The 15,152-nt window shown below is 47.3% G+C and overlaps 1 protein-coding gene across 1 annotated transcript in view; it reads right to left on the minus strand.

The window, feature by feature from the left end:
* mrc1a (mannose receptor, C type 1a) overlaps positions 1-14,228 on the minus strand; it is a 254,012-nt gene extending 239,784 nt beyond the window's left edge. The window contains 2 exon segments of the mRNA XM_085987853.1: positions 12,496-12,897; positions 14,037-14,228. Coding sequence (XP_085843979.1) covers positions 12,496-12,897; positions 14,037-14,103 — 469 coding nt within the window. The 5' untranslated portion in view covers positions 14,104-14,228.
* Positions 14,229-15,152: the final 924 nt, after the last annotated feature.

A 15,152-nucleotide genomic window follows, 5' to 3' on the forward strand; every position in this document is an offset into this window, starting at 1 on the left:
GGCATTCTCCACTTGCAGCACCACTCCCTGTCACCTCAGCAACGTTAAACAACTCTAGAAAGCTCCAAACGGTTTCACAAACTTAGAGAGAGCCAGCAGAAATTAAAAAGCAAGTCAGCTGCAAGTTGTTGATGATCCCTTTAAATAGTACTGGTGGAGGGGTCCTTCCTGCTGCTGAACGCATGTCCAGCTGTTCCTGATTAGGAGACGGCATTAAATGGAACGGTGTCGTCCAAAATGACAGATCGTGCATCAAATCGGCAATGCACACTCATTGACGTCACGATCTGCCTATTTTCCATTTCTGCAGCGAGCACAGGCAACAGCAGTGCTGCCGACCTGCCCAAAATGGCGGTCTCCGCGGGATCAGCCGGAAGCAGGCAGAAGTGAGGCAGCCGCCAATTTCTCTTCCAAACTGGTCTTAACGGCTGGCGCTAAAGGCTCCAATTTTGGGGCCCTAACTTTGATTCCTGTTAAGACTAGTTTATTTTGAACCCTGCGCTTTCTAATTCTACACTCTCATTCCAAGTCAAAAAGTGTACTTAATTCTGTGGCTCTTAACATTTTACACTCCATATCATGCTCTCCTCAATATTTTTCCAATGAAAACAAGTTCAGTTGTGAATTACTCTTCATATCATCTACAGCCCCAAGTCCAGGATTTTCCACCAAACTTCTGTCAAATTTATGGCAGTGGAGCAGAAAAAGGTGCCATAACTGTTAAGTCTGTGTGTCCCAGTTATGCTTATTATAAATCACTGGACACAGACCACAAGAATAACTTTAACAGGTCTTTACTATTCGGAGGTCAGGGCTGAACTGCCCAGCAAATCCTTACACAACACTTATATACCGGTGTGGTCACCACCGGTATTACAGTATACAGCAGCCAAGAGAAAGTAGTCCAAAGATGTGCAGGTTAGGTTGATTGGCTATGATAAATTGACCCTTAGTGTTAGGGGGATTAAATACGTGGGGTTACAGGGATAGGGTGGGATATGTGTTGGTGTAGGGGTTACGGGGATCGGGTGGGATATGTGTCGGTGCAGGCTCGATGGGCCGAAATGGCCTCTATCTGCACTGTGGGGTTTCTGTGATTCTGTGATTCTGTGATCTCTTAAGGTAGTTCTCTTAAGGTGGAACAGGTTACATACACCACAATCCTCCCTTTTTAGCTTAACAGTTATATCCCCATTTAACATAACATAATAACATATATACAACTTCATGCAAAACAGTTCAAAGATTCAGTCTCTGAGGAGGCCTCCTGATTCGAGTTGGATAACGCCTTTCAGGGGTCTCTGATTCTCGTTGCTGGGGTGACTCATCTAGTTGGTCTCTTATGGATTGGACATCATCATCAGGTACATTCACTTCTGAGGTAGATGCTTCAGGTTCACTAACTTCTTCCACGGTTGTCTCTGCCGTAACCATAGGTTCGATCCTTGTTCTCGATTCTACCAGTTGGTCAGCATGACGCCGTATTACAATTTCACCAATATCTACCGTGTACATCAGGGGTCCTTGTCTGGTCCGAATTGTTCCAGATTGCCATTTCTCGTTTTTATAGTCCCGGGCTAACACTGGTTGTCCTATTTCAAAACTCCGAGTGGTCTTGTTATTTATATGCTGGAACTGTTTGTTTTCAACTTCCCTCCGCACATTTGGTTTTAACAAGTCCAACCTGGACCGCAACCTCCTGTTATAGAACATCATGGCAGGACTTTGGTTTGTCACTGCATGAGTGGCGTTTCGATATGCCAGTAGGAATTTGTCCACCTTGGGTTGTAGTGGAATCTGATCTTCGCTCATGGCCTTTATTGCTTTTTTGAACGTTTGTACAAATCTCTCTGCCAACCCGTTTGTAGCCGGATGATATGGGGCAGAGGTATAATGTATCACCCCATTCTTCTTCATGAATTTCTGGAATTCTTCTGACACGAACTGCGGTCCATTGTCTGAACATATTTGTTCTGGCAATCCATTTCTTGCAAATATCATTCTTAGCACCGCGATCGTCTTTTCCGAGGTAGTGGTAGTCATCTTAATCACTTCTGGCCATTTAGAATGTGCGTCCACCGCAATTAAAAACATGGAGTCCATGAATGGACCAGCAAAGTCAATATGTACACGTTGCCATGGGGTTGAAGGCCATTCCCATGGATGCAGCGGTGCAATCGGAGGTGCATTTTGCACTTTTTGGCACCCTGAGCAGCTTTTCGTCAGATCCTCTATCTGTTGGTCGATACCCGGCCACCACACATAAGCCCTAGCAAGGCTTTTCATCTTGACTCCCCCCAGATGACCTTCATGCAGTTCCTTTAGAACTCTCTCTCTTAACTTAGGAGGAATAATCATCCTTGTTCCATACATCAATGTTCCTTGACAGACGGACAGCTGTTCTCGTCTTGCTGAGAATGCCGGTAACAGTGGATCACCATGTGCTGGCCATCCCTTCACTGTCACTTCGTAGACCCGGGACAGTGTCGGGTCATTCCTGGTTTCTCTTTCAATACTTGCATTGGTGACTGGTAAACATTCGATGATGGTCGAGTGAAATAACTCAACAGGGTCAACTGTCGGTGCCTCCTCCTCAGTAGGTAGTGGCAGGCGCGACAGCCCATCAGCATTACCATGCTGCTTTGTGTGATGAAATATTCCATTCATCACTGCCTGTGACTGTGGTTGGTTTCAGTTTCATTTCCCTTACCTCTGTTCCGTTTCCTCACCATTGTATTGTACTATGTGTAGGGCTCCGCCCATACCTGGCCCATTGTATTGTACTATGTGTAGGGCTCCGCCCATACCTGGCCCCTATGTAAGCTGGCCCAGCCTGCAGCACATCCAGTACGGCAGAGCTCTGGATGGAAGATACCTCTCTCCTGTGTGTTACCTTCTAAGTCAATAAAAGCCTTGTTTTGTTTCGCTAACATCGAGTCTCGGATTTATTGAGGCACATCACTTTGTACCTTTGAATTCAATCTGATATTGATGTGCCCCTAGGAAAAGGGACCATCTCTGGAGTCTCTGTGCTGTCATCACCAAAACACCCTTCTTAGGGTTAAAAATGGGTTACCAACGGCTGGTGGTCTGTCAGAAGCGTAAACTTTTGGCCCTGCAGGTAATGATTAAACTTCTTTACTCCCCACACAAGGCTGAGAGCCTCCCTATCTATCTGAGCATAGTTGCACTCAGCGGAGGTCAATGATCTGGATGCGAACGCAACTGGCCTCTCCAGGCCATTTGGCAACTTGTGTGAGAGTACTGCCCCAATACCATATGGAGAAGCATCACAAGCCAAACGAATAGGCAGCGTTGGGTTGAAGTGAGCCAACACTTCCTCTGAGGTGATCAATGCCTTGCTTTTGCGAAAGGCCCTCTTACAGTCCTCGCTCCACTTCCATGGTACTCCCTTCTGCAAAAGAGCGTTCAGCGGGTGCAGCACCATGGATAAATTTGGCAGAAACTTATGGTAATAGTTAATCAACCCTAGGAACGACCTCAACTGGGATACATTATCCAGAGCAGGAGCCTTCACAACAGCTTCGATCTTGTCAGGAGACTTATGAAGCCCCTCCTGGTCAATGACATGACCACAGTACGAGATCCGCTTCTGAAAGAACTCACATTTCTGGCGATTAACTCGAAGTCCATATTCTTTCAATCTGGTGAGCACCAGTTCCAAATTTGCAAGGTGTTCCTCGTCATCATCTCCTGTAATCAGAATATCGTCCAGGTAACATTGTGTGCCTGGAATTCCCTGTAATACCTGCTCCATGGCCCTCTGCCAAATTGCTGGAGCCGATGCCACTCCAAAAACCAGTCTATTATACCGGTACAAGCCTCTATGCGTGTTGATCGTGAGATATTGGCGTGACTCTTCCTCAACTTCCATCTGTAAGTACGCCTGCGCCAGGTCTATCTTGGTGAAGTGTTTCCCGCCAGACAACGAAGCGAAGATATCCTCAATCCGCGGAAGCGGATACTGCACCGTGTGAAGCACCGGATTAACAGTGATCTTGAAATCTCCACAGATGCGAACCTTCCCCGGTTCCCCCGGCTTGTTGCTCGATGAACGCTTCATGACGGGGACAATGGGCGTGGCCCACTCACTCCAGTCTACCTTAGACAGTACTCCTGAACGTTCTAGCCCTTCCAGCTCAGCTTCCACAGCAGGTCGTATCGCATAAGGTACCGGTCTGGCTTTGAAAAATTTCGGGTTTGCATGTTCTTCAACCTTGATGTTTGCCGTAATTCCTCTCAGTGTTCCCAGTCCCTGTTGGAACACCTCTTTAGCATCGTCCAATATTCTGGACAATCGTTTAGGTTTGACATCTTTTTTACCGGAATCTACCGTTAGTGCTTTTAAGGAATGCCAGTCCATATTTATTTTCCTAATCCACTCCCGTCCCAGTAGTGGTGGACCTCCCTCAGGTAGCACATATAAGTCCATTCCTCGGCTTTCTTTGCCCTTGTGGACCACCTTTACCTCTATCTTCCCGATGGGGTATACTCTTTGCCCCGTGTATGTTTTCAATACAATCTCCGTATCCCGTAGGGGAATATGTGGGAATAACCTTTTGTAATCTTGCTTATTCATGACCGTCAATGCCGATCCAGTGTCCAATTCCATCTTCACTTGGACTCCTGCTATCTGAAGTGTGACCCAGATTGTTTGGAGGTCTGCTTCCTTACCAACATTGTGTACTCTTAGACTACCCAGTTCATTACTGCTGGAGTCTGAATTTGACTTCTGTTCGTTCGAACTGTTCTCTGTCACCTTGTGTACCTTTCTGTACTTTTCCTGCGGTGACTTTTTGTTGCTGGTCTTCTTTCCTGACCGGCATACTTTAGCTATGTGACCAAGCCTGCCACATTTTCTGCATTCCTGATTTTTGAACCAGCACTGGTTCTGATCGTGCATTGTCTTTCCACAACAATAACATTTTACTGTACCCAAGACCATTTGATTGGTGCTGAGTTCCGGTGACCATAGCTGCATTTCCGCAGTGCCTCTCGCTGCGGCTTCGTGCGATGCTGCAATAGTGACAGCTTTATCAAGCGTAAGATCATTCTCCTCAAGCAGTCGCTTTTGTGTTCCTTCTTTTAACAATCCACACACAAATTTATCGCTCAGCGCATCTGCTAGTCCTGTTCCAAACTGACAGTACTTTGATAGCTTACGCAGTTCAATTAAAAATTCAGCGTTGCTTTCGTCTTTCAGCTGTGTTCTTCTGTAAAATTTAAATCGTTCCGCTATCATCAGCGGCGTGGGGTTTAAATGATTTTTCAGGACAGTAACAATATTCGCGAAAGTCTGATCCGTCGGTTTATCTGGTGACAGAAGGTGCTTCAATAGCCCGTATGTCTTCGCACCCATTGAGCTTAATAAGGTTAGTGCTTTCTCATCATCTGGTACCTTATTTGCTTTACAATAAACTCCCATGCGTTCTACATACGTGGTCCAATCTTCGATATCACTATCAAAGGTATTAATGTTCCCATGTTTAGGCATCCTTGCAAGATTTTTAAATTTTTCTTTTTCTCAAAATGGCGGCTTCCCACGCTTGTCTTCTTCCCCCGCCTACTAAAATGGCGGCTTCCCGTGCTTGGCGGTCTTTCCCGCGCTCGTCTTCTTCCCCCGCCGACTACAATGGCGGATTCCCGCGTTTGCCTTCTTCCCCCGCTGGCTGCAATGGCGATTGCCGTGCTGCTGCCGTTCTTGCCTCCTCAGCGGTTCTCATGCAGCCCGGTCCTTTACACCGGCTGCGTTTGAGTTCTCCGCGGCTCTCGTGCCTTAAGCTGCCCCAGTTGCTGCGCTTCTCGGCCTCGATTGCAGCCCGGCCCTTTTCACCGGCTGTGGTCGAGTTCTCCGCCCTTTTTCCTCCGTTTTCCCTCCCCCACTTCACAGTCAACGCGGCCGACTTTCTGCTCGTGTCGCTGATCGGCTTACCCACCACCGTGGTAGAAGGGATGATCACTGCCTGTCGCTGATGGAGGGCTTCATGGTCAGAATTTTTCTTTTTAACCCGGGTTCTCGATGCCTCCCGTGCGATGGTGCTCAGCAGGATGATGAGGGCGGATGCCTCTTCTCGACGCCCGTTCTGAGGACGAAGCTGCCTTGGATGTCAAACTGCCACAGGGTAAGATCGGACTCGTCGCCACTGTTAAGTCTGTGTGTCCCAGTTATGCTTATTATAAATCACTGGACACAGACCACAAGAATAACTTTAACAGGTCTTTACTATTCGGAGGTCAGGGCTGAACTGCCCAGCAAATCCCTACACAACACTTATATACCGGTGTGGTCACCACCGGTATTACAGTATACAGCAGCCAAGAGAAAGTAGTACATCTCTTAAGGTAGTTCTCTTAAGGTGGAACAGGTTACATACACCACAATAACCATCCTTGTTGCCCTCCTCTGAACCCACTCCAATATAATAGTGTTCTCTCAAAGTTCAACATTCCAAATTTTGTTTTAGCAGCAGCCTGTTTAAGGTAAGAATAACTTGTTTTAACTTATACTCAAATGCCCTTGTGGTACATCCTAGTATTTGATTAGCCTCATTAACAGAAGCTTCATATTGACTGAAAACTTAGTGAATGATCAATAATCACAAACAAATCCTTTACATTCTCCATCTTTACTAATGGACGCACTTCACCATGTACACCTATTTCATTTTTCCATCACCTTCCCTTTATCTATATTAAAATTAATTTCCAGTTCCTTAACCCGCCTGGGATGGGGGGATTGTCCTGTGAGGAGAGATTGAGTAGACTAGGTCTATATTCTCTGGAGTTTAGAAGAATGAGAGGTGATCTCATTGAAACATACAAAATTCTTACAGGCCTTGAAAGGGTAGAGGCAGGGAGGATGTTTCCCCTGGCTGGAGAGTCTAGAACCAGGGGTCACAGTCTCAGAATAAGGGGTCAGCCATTTTGGACTGAGATGAGGAGAAATTTCTTCACTCAGAGGGTGGTGAATCTTTGGAATTCTCTACCCCAGAGGGCTGTGGAGGCTCAGTCATTGAATATATTCAAGATAGAGATCAATAGATTTTTGGATATTAAGGGAATCAAGGGATATGGGGATAGTGCAGGAAAGTGGAGTTGAGGTAGAAGATCAGCCATGATCTTATTGAATGGCAGAGCAGGCTCGAGGGGCCAAATGGCCTACTCCTGCTGCTATTATGTTCTTATGTACTTAACTGGTCCAGATTTCTTTGAATGCTCTGCATGTGTGTCATGTGATGAGTCACATGACTTCAGGAATCAAAGAAATGTTCCAGTCCCATAAATGATCTGCCATCAATTGTTTATTTAATGTATGGTTCAAATATATGAAAATATTTCAGTTACTTATTTGTTCACAATTATTCTTCAACTGAAGACAGGGCAGTCTGACCTATGGATTCAATCCTGCTCAGTATTGCCAAAGTGGGTGCTTTGTGAGACAGGTTCGGTCCTGCAGTTAAATTTTCCTCTCCTGGAATACAGCACTACTCGACTACAATGTGATCCAACCAAGAACTGGCAACATTTACCAATAGAGACCAGTTGTGTTTGTATATCAGTAAAATCTTGGCTTTGAACTGGAGTCTTCTGAATGGCAACAGTGTGGCAGAGCCACCAAAGGACTCAGATCGTTTGTATATAATTCCTTTAACAACATGTTAGCTACAGCCTGAGTCTGTATCTTTATTTATGCTGTTTAACTGGACAGAGCGTGGTTACTTTAACAGCGTGGCTAAAACGTGATGACGTCACGCCGTTCATCATGTGATTCCCTACTGGCGTGAAAATGTGATGACGTCATGACGTCAGCCACGGGACTGCAGGGGCAGTCCTTGTGGAGCCTCCAAAGAGAGCAGACCTACATTCGATGTTATCCTGCAGTTTCTTGTTAAAACCTGTTTGTTTCATTAAAGTTTGTTTTGTTTGATCGCCTGAGTAGAACTCAGTCTTTTAGTTAGGAACTCACGTTCCTACATTGGTGACCCCGACTTTCGCAAACGGTTTTCGTGGAAGATCTTCAGCATGGAAACCAACGCCGTGGCTCTGAAACTGCCACAGTTCTGGGAGCAACAACCAGCTGCGCGGTTTATCCAGGCTGAAGCCCAGTTCGCCATCAGAAACATCGTCACAGATCAGACCCGTTATTACTATGTGGTCTCCGCCCTCGACAGGGCCACTGCCTCGTGGATCGTCAGCCTCCTCGGTAGTCCTCCTACTGACCGCAAGTATGATACGTTAAAGGCGCAGTTGCTACAAGTCTTCGGGCTCTCGAAGTCAGAACGCGCTCGCCGGCTCCTCGCTATGCCCGGCCTCGGGGACTCCAAACCGTCCGAGATCATGAGCCAAATGCTCACGCTCTTAGGTGCCGAACCGAAATGCTTCCTCTTCTGGGAGCTATTCCTCTACCAACTGCCAGAGCAGGTGCAGGCTGCGCTAGCCAGGTCCGAGGTCACAGATTGCGCTGAGCTTGCTGCCGAAGCTGATAAGATTTTCACAGTAACCCAGCAGTGCTGCACTGCCACGAGACGCCCATCCCCCACAGATGCGGCTCCAGCTCCTCTTACAGCGGGCTGGTGCTCCTACCACGCCCGTTTTGGCGCAAAAGCATGACGCTGCCGCTCTCCCTGCAGCTTTTCATCCAAAAAAAACAAAGCTCCTGCAGCGTTCCTGGCGAAGGAGGACCGGGTCTAACGGGCGCTCCACGGCTGCGATGGCCATCGGATCTTCGGGGAAACTTCTTTACATCACCGATTCCCTCTCGGGTCGACGTTTCCTTTGTGACACCGGGGCGCAGTGTAGCATCCTACCTGCGCCGAATCTCGATATGCAAGCTGGGGACCACGGCTTTTCCCTCGTGGCGGCTAATAGTGCAGCCATTCGAGCTTTCCAAAAGCGGCGGGTCCAAGTGTGTTTCGGCGGTAAGCGCTTCCATTGGGAATTCGTCACGGCCACAGTCTCGCAGGCCATCCTAGGTGCGGACTTTCTGTGTGCCAACGGCCTCCTCGTCGATGTCCGGCACCGCCGGTTGATCAACACGGCCACCTTCCACTCGATTCCGTGCCACCATGGTACCGCCGTGTCACGCTCTATCGCCTGCGCGTTCCCATCTCCGGATGACTTCACTCGGCTCCTCGGAGAGTTTCCGGAGCTGACAAGGCCCACTTTCTCCTCCTCGGCCACGAAGCATGGTGTTGAACATCATACCACCACTACTGGCTCCCCGGTTTATGCACGGGCTAGAAGGCTCGAACCCAGCAAGCTCGCGGCTGCGAAAGCGGAGTTCGACACGATGGAGCGGCTGGGGATTATTCGCCAGTCGAATAGTCCCTGGTCTTCGCCTCTCCACATTGTTCCGAAACTGGGCGGCGGCTGGCAGCCATGCAGTGACTACCGACGCCTGAACGACGCCACTACTCCTGATCGGTACCTGATCCCGCTTATTCAGGATTTCTCGGCCCATTTGGTGGAAAATTCGATCTTTTCAAAGGTCGACCTCGTCCGGGGGTATCACCAGGTTCCCGTGCACCCGCAAGATGTCCCGAAAACCGCAGTCATCACCCCTTTCGGCCTTTTTGAGTTCCTGCGGGTGCCGTTTGGCTTGAAGAACGCGGCACAGGCTTTCCAGCGCCTGATGGACTCCGTGCTCCGAGACCTAAACTTCATCTTCGTCTACCTCGACAACATTCTCATCACCACCGCTAGCAAGGAAGAGCACATCTGCCATTTGCGTACCCTCTTTACATGCCTCAGTCAGCACGGTTTGATCATCAACCCAGCCAAGTGCCAGTTCGGCCTGCAGCGGATCGATTTCTTGGGACACCGCATAACATCAGACGGCGCCGTCCCTTACTGACGAAGGTGGAAGCTGTTACCTCTTTCCCGCGCCCACCAACCATCAAAGCCCTGCAGGAGTTCCTCGGGATGGTCAATTTCTATCACCGATTCGTCCCTAAGGCGGCTCAGCTTATGCAGCCTTTGTACGAGGCCCTCAAGGGCAAGTCCGTTAAGGATCCAATCAGCTGGACGGCCGAGATAGACCAGGTGTTCGTCAACACCAAGAGCGCTTTGGCCAACGCAACCATGCTGGCGCCCCCACTTCCAGGTGCCACCATCACCCTTACCACAGACGCGTCAGACTACGCCATCGGCGCAGTGCAGGAGCAGTGGGTGAACGGCACATGGCAACCGCTGGCGTTTTTCAGCCGTCAACTACAGAGAAATGAAAGAAAATACAGCACCTTCGATCGGGAGTTGCTGGCCCTTTTTCTAGCCATCCGCCATTTCCGGTTCTTATTAGAAGGACGTCCCTTCACGGCTTTTGTCGACCACAAGCCTCTAACATTCACCATGGCCAAGACCGCTGAACCGTGGTCAGCTCGTCAACAACGTCACCTGACGTTTATTTCTGAATTCACCACGGACATTCAACATGTGTCTGGTAAAGACAACCTGGTAGCGGATTGCCTCTCCCGCGCGACGGTCCATGCGGTTCACCTGGGGATTGACTACGCCCTCATGGCCGCGGATCAGGCCTCGGACCCAGAGGTCCAATCATACAGAACCGTCCCCTCTAGTTTCCAAGCGACCGACGTCAGTTTCCAGGCCGCAGGCACCACGCTCCTTTGCGACGTCTCCATGGGCATTCCTCGACCTATCATGCCAGTCGCATGGCACCGGAAGGTGTTTGACGCCATACACGGGTTGTCACACCCTGGTATGAAGGCTTCACAACGGCTAATGTCGGCGAAGTTCGTCTGGAAGGGTATGCACCTCGATGTCCATGACTGGGCCCACACCTGCGTGGTCTGCCAGAAGGCCAAGGTCCAGCGTCATGTTAAAGCTCCAGTGGCTACGTTCGCTGTTCCGGAGCGTCGTTTCGACCACGTGCATGTGGACCTTGTGGGGCCACTTCCGCCTTCCCATGGTTATACGCATCTCCTCACCATGGTGGACCGCACCACTAGGTGGCCAGAGGCAATTCCTTTGGTTTCCACCACTTCGGCAGACGTTACTGGAGCATTCATCTCCTGTTGGGTTACTCGTTTCGGGGTACCAGCGGACATCTCCTCCGATCGTGGGCCACAATTTTCCTCGGAGCTCTGGAACGCTGTAGCTCAGGGGCTCGGCACCAAACTTCATCGCACCACCGCCTATCATCCATAGGCAAACGGCCTGTGCGAGCGCTTCCACAGGTCGCTTAAAGCCGCCCTACGGGCCAGTCTTCAAGGTGCAGGATGGGTGAACAGACTCCCATGGGTCCTTTTGGGTCTTCGTACAGCGCCCAAAGAAGACCTGCAATCGTCCTCGGCAGAACTCGTTTATGGCCAGCCGCTCCGAGTATCAGGGGATTTCCTCCCTTCTCCCACAGAGCCATGGTCCGCCTCCCAGCAACTCGTCAGCCACCAGGAAGCAGCCAGATGCTTTGCTCCGGTGCCTACATCAAATCATGGCCTACCGAGCTCCCACGTGCCAGCGGAGCTGAAGAGTGCCGAGTACGTATTTATCCGCCACGACGCTCACCGGGATCCGCTCAAGCCCCCTTACACTGGTCCTTTCCGCGTCATCGAATTAGGAGACAAATCCTTTTCGGTCGACATCGGAGGAAAGCCGGATCACATTTCGGTGGACCGGTTGAAGCCGGCTCACTTGGACCTGGACCGCCCAGTCGTCATCGCTCAACCGCCGAAACGTGGCCGACCGCCCACAGCCGCCGTGCCAGATCAACCACAGCCGCCCGCCAGCTCGACCACACTCACCGCGCCAGCTCAACCACAACCGCCCGCCAGCTCGACCACCGTCCATCAGCTTCTTCTGCAGGGTTACCGAAGTCACTCGGACAGACTTGTCAGGCCTCCTCGATGCCTCACTTTTGCTGTTAAAGACAATTCTGGGGGGGGCGCATGTGGCGGAGCCACCAAAGGACTCAGATCGTTTGTATATAATTCCTTTAACAACATGTTAGCTACAGCCTGAGTCTGTATCTTTATTTATGCTGTTTAACTGTACAGAGCGTGGTTACTTTAACAGCGCGGCTAAAACATGATGACGTCACGCCGTTCATCACGTGATTCCCCACTGGCGGGAAAATGTGATGACGTCATGACGTCAGCCACGGGACTGCAGGGGCAGTCCTCGTGGAGCCTCCGAAGAGAACAGACCTACATTCGATGTTATCCTGCAGTTTCTTGTTAAAACCTGTTTGTTTCATTAAAGTTCGTTTTGTTTGATCACCTGAGTAGAACTCAGTCTTTTAGTTAGGAACTCACGTTCCTACAACAGCACACACAAATCTTGTGCAAACTTAAAGATTAAGTCAAACACATCAGTTAGCATTCCAGATGACGGGTATTATCATATATACTGAAAATAAGTAACAAAGAATGACACATGCATTCACACATTTAGGAAGTACTGTACATACATCCATACAGTAAATAACCTCTTTAATCTCTGGTGTTAGATCATTTGCCATACCTTCATAGTGTATCGAACAAAGGTCATTTGTGGTGCCATAAATTTTCCACCTGCTCCACAATCCAGCTCCTTTGTAAAGCATGATATTTTTCTCATTTTTGTTTCCATAGTTGAAGTAGAGATCAGCCCCCTGGATGCTCAGCAGTGTGTCATTCCTGCATTTCCAGCTCTGCAGATTACTGGTTTCATTACATGGATAGAGAGTTACTGGCACCCAGTTTTCCCTGCTGGGAACCCCAAGGCACAGTTTGAACTTGATGTTCATGAGTCTCTGATCAGAAACCCATCTAAACTGCTGTGACTCCACAAAGGTGTCACACACATTTGTTATCACAGATTGTTTACTTTTGGCCTCCACACACTTCTTGTGCTCTTGATTGTATATTAGAAAGACGTTGGGATCTGAAACACAAACAGGAAGAATGGTTATGTTTCTTTTCATGTCTCATTGCTTCACTTGTGACTTATGATTCAAACTGGGCAAGATGAAAAATGTCCATGTTTAACTCTTCCCCTCAAAGCGAAATGACTTCTTTCCCTGTGGTATGCCACCAACTAACCCAAATCAAGACTAATCATCTGAGGTTTATCAATATAATTTAACTGCAGCAGTTCAATCATTTATCCACCCAGAAATGTCAGCAATTTTCATTACTTTCAAGGGGATTTCACAGAGACATTGGACAAGATGAATAAAGTATGTCAACAATACCATTTGTTTGATGAAATGCTGCCAGCTAGTAATCATTTGAACTGCCCACTGCTGACTTATGCCAAGATTTTGGATCGATTTTTCATACACTTCAATCATTTTTTTCCATTCCACTTAAAACTCCTGCCTGATTCTAGTTAACAGTTAACATCCAATCAAGAATGATAATGAGAGGAAGCATTATCATCCGATATAATATACTGTACATATATTTTTCAAGCCATCATTAAAATCCCATCTGCCAAATTATAAGTATTGTGTTGGTGTCCTTTTGTTTACTCCTGATATCCAGAGAGTGAATGATAAACACTTCATATCTGCAACATGCATTGTTTTATGTTTTTGCACATACAGACACAATTGTAATCTAAAATCAAGTCAGATATTTTCTTCATTTTAGGATAAAGCTCTGTTAAAAGTATAGCCCCCTTCATGAATGGAAGCCTGCTCCGTGAGGTGTATCATTTTACTGCCTGTGCTTAAATCGACTTGACTCTAGCCAGTATAAATATTATACTCTGAGCATTATCTACTGTCAAAAGTAGGCATCCGAACAAAGGCGACTTCCACTGAATAAACATTCTTTGGCTCCGTTAGATAACAGTAAATGGAGCCACCTTCTGAAAAATGCTGAGAGCCTAAAATGTTTGCATGCACATTTACACATAGCAAAACTGACTAAGAGTGTTGATATTAAGATATGTAAAGCAAGCTTTGAGCGAAAGTAGATGCCTGCTACAATATGCAGGAACCTTTGGGTGCAACCGTTTCAATGAGATATAGTAAAAAGCACTACAAGAAAAAAAAATCCATAAATTAAATAACTTACCTCCACATGTGACGGTTTGGATAAAACAAAGAAAAGCAACAAACAGAATCCCAGACATCATAGGCATTTCATTACTTTTTGTAAAGATGGCAGGGGTTTAAATTATCTTACTTTCCCGAAAAAGAAGGTAGTTAGTGATAAAGGAAACTCCTAATTAAAAGTGCTCCTCCTAGCAGAGACTGAGCTGATAAGTACAGATGCCCAAGTAGAATATCCTGTCATGTGACAGGCAGTCAATAACAGGAATCCAGTCAAGAAAACTTGCTTTCATGAGCTTTGTTTCATATTGACATTTCTCTTCCTTTTCTCTGACACAGGGGATGAGATATGGATCATTTCGACAACAAAACTTGTCCCATTTTTTGAACTTTCTCCCTATGATTGATTTATAGAAAGGACATTGCAACACTTTGCTGATTCTTCTGGTTTTCCATTTCTATGTGATTTTCACAACAATTGAAATAAAAATGCACTAAAGTGAAATCAAACTTCATTCCAGATCTGTGGTAAATAGTGTAGTGAGACAAAAATAAAACTAGTTAGAGGAAAAAAACCGAGATTTTCCTCTCGGGTGAGAGTGCCTCTGGAAGTGTGGTATCGTACTGGCTGACCCGACAAACTGTTCCAGTGTCAACGTCATTTAAATATTCTACATGCGCTGCTGTATTATGTCACCACGTCATTAACACCTTGTTTAAACACACTTTGCCATATTTGCACAGGCACATACAACCTGCGGCAAAAAAGATGTCGGAAAATCTGCCAGGTGCCCAAATAGGCGAGGATCTGGTGTAACAGGTCTGCCCCAGTACTGCTTGAAGAGGAAAATCCACTCTTTTAAGGCACTTAAGACAGCTTTGTAGCATTGATTCTGTTAAGTTTACATCACGCCAAATATATCCCATTTTTGGCTTCCCTGGATTTAAGTGAAAATTCAAGCTATTTTGTCAATATTAGTTGCACTATCTTAGCCTTTTAAGCATTGAAATGAATCACTTAATCTAGGCAATGCACAAGCTTATTGTGATGCAAACAATAAACATGCAAAATGAGTCAAGAGGCCATGTTTTTGTGAAATTTCAATTTTTACTCATAAACAAAAGGAATCACCATTTA

This window comes from Somniosus microcephalus, chromosome 5, assembly GCF_052327205.1.
Source record: "Somniosus microcephalus isolate GS21.2 chromosome 5, FLI_Smic_1.0, whole genome shotgun sequence".
NCBI lineage: Eukaryota > Metazoa > Chordata > Chondrichthyes > Squaliformes > Somniosidae > Somniosus > Somniosus microcephalus.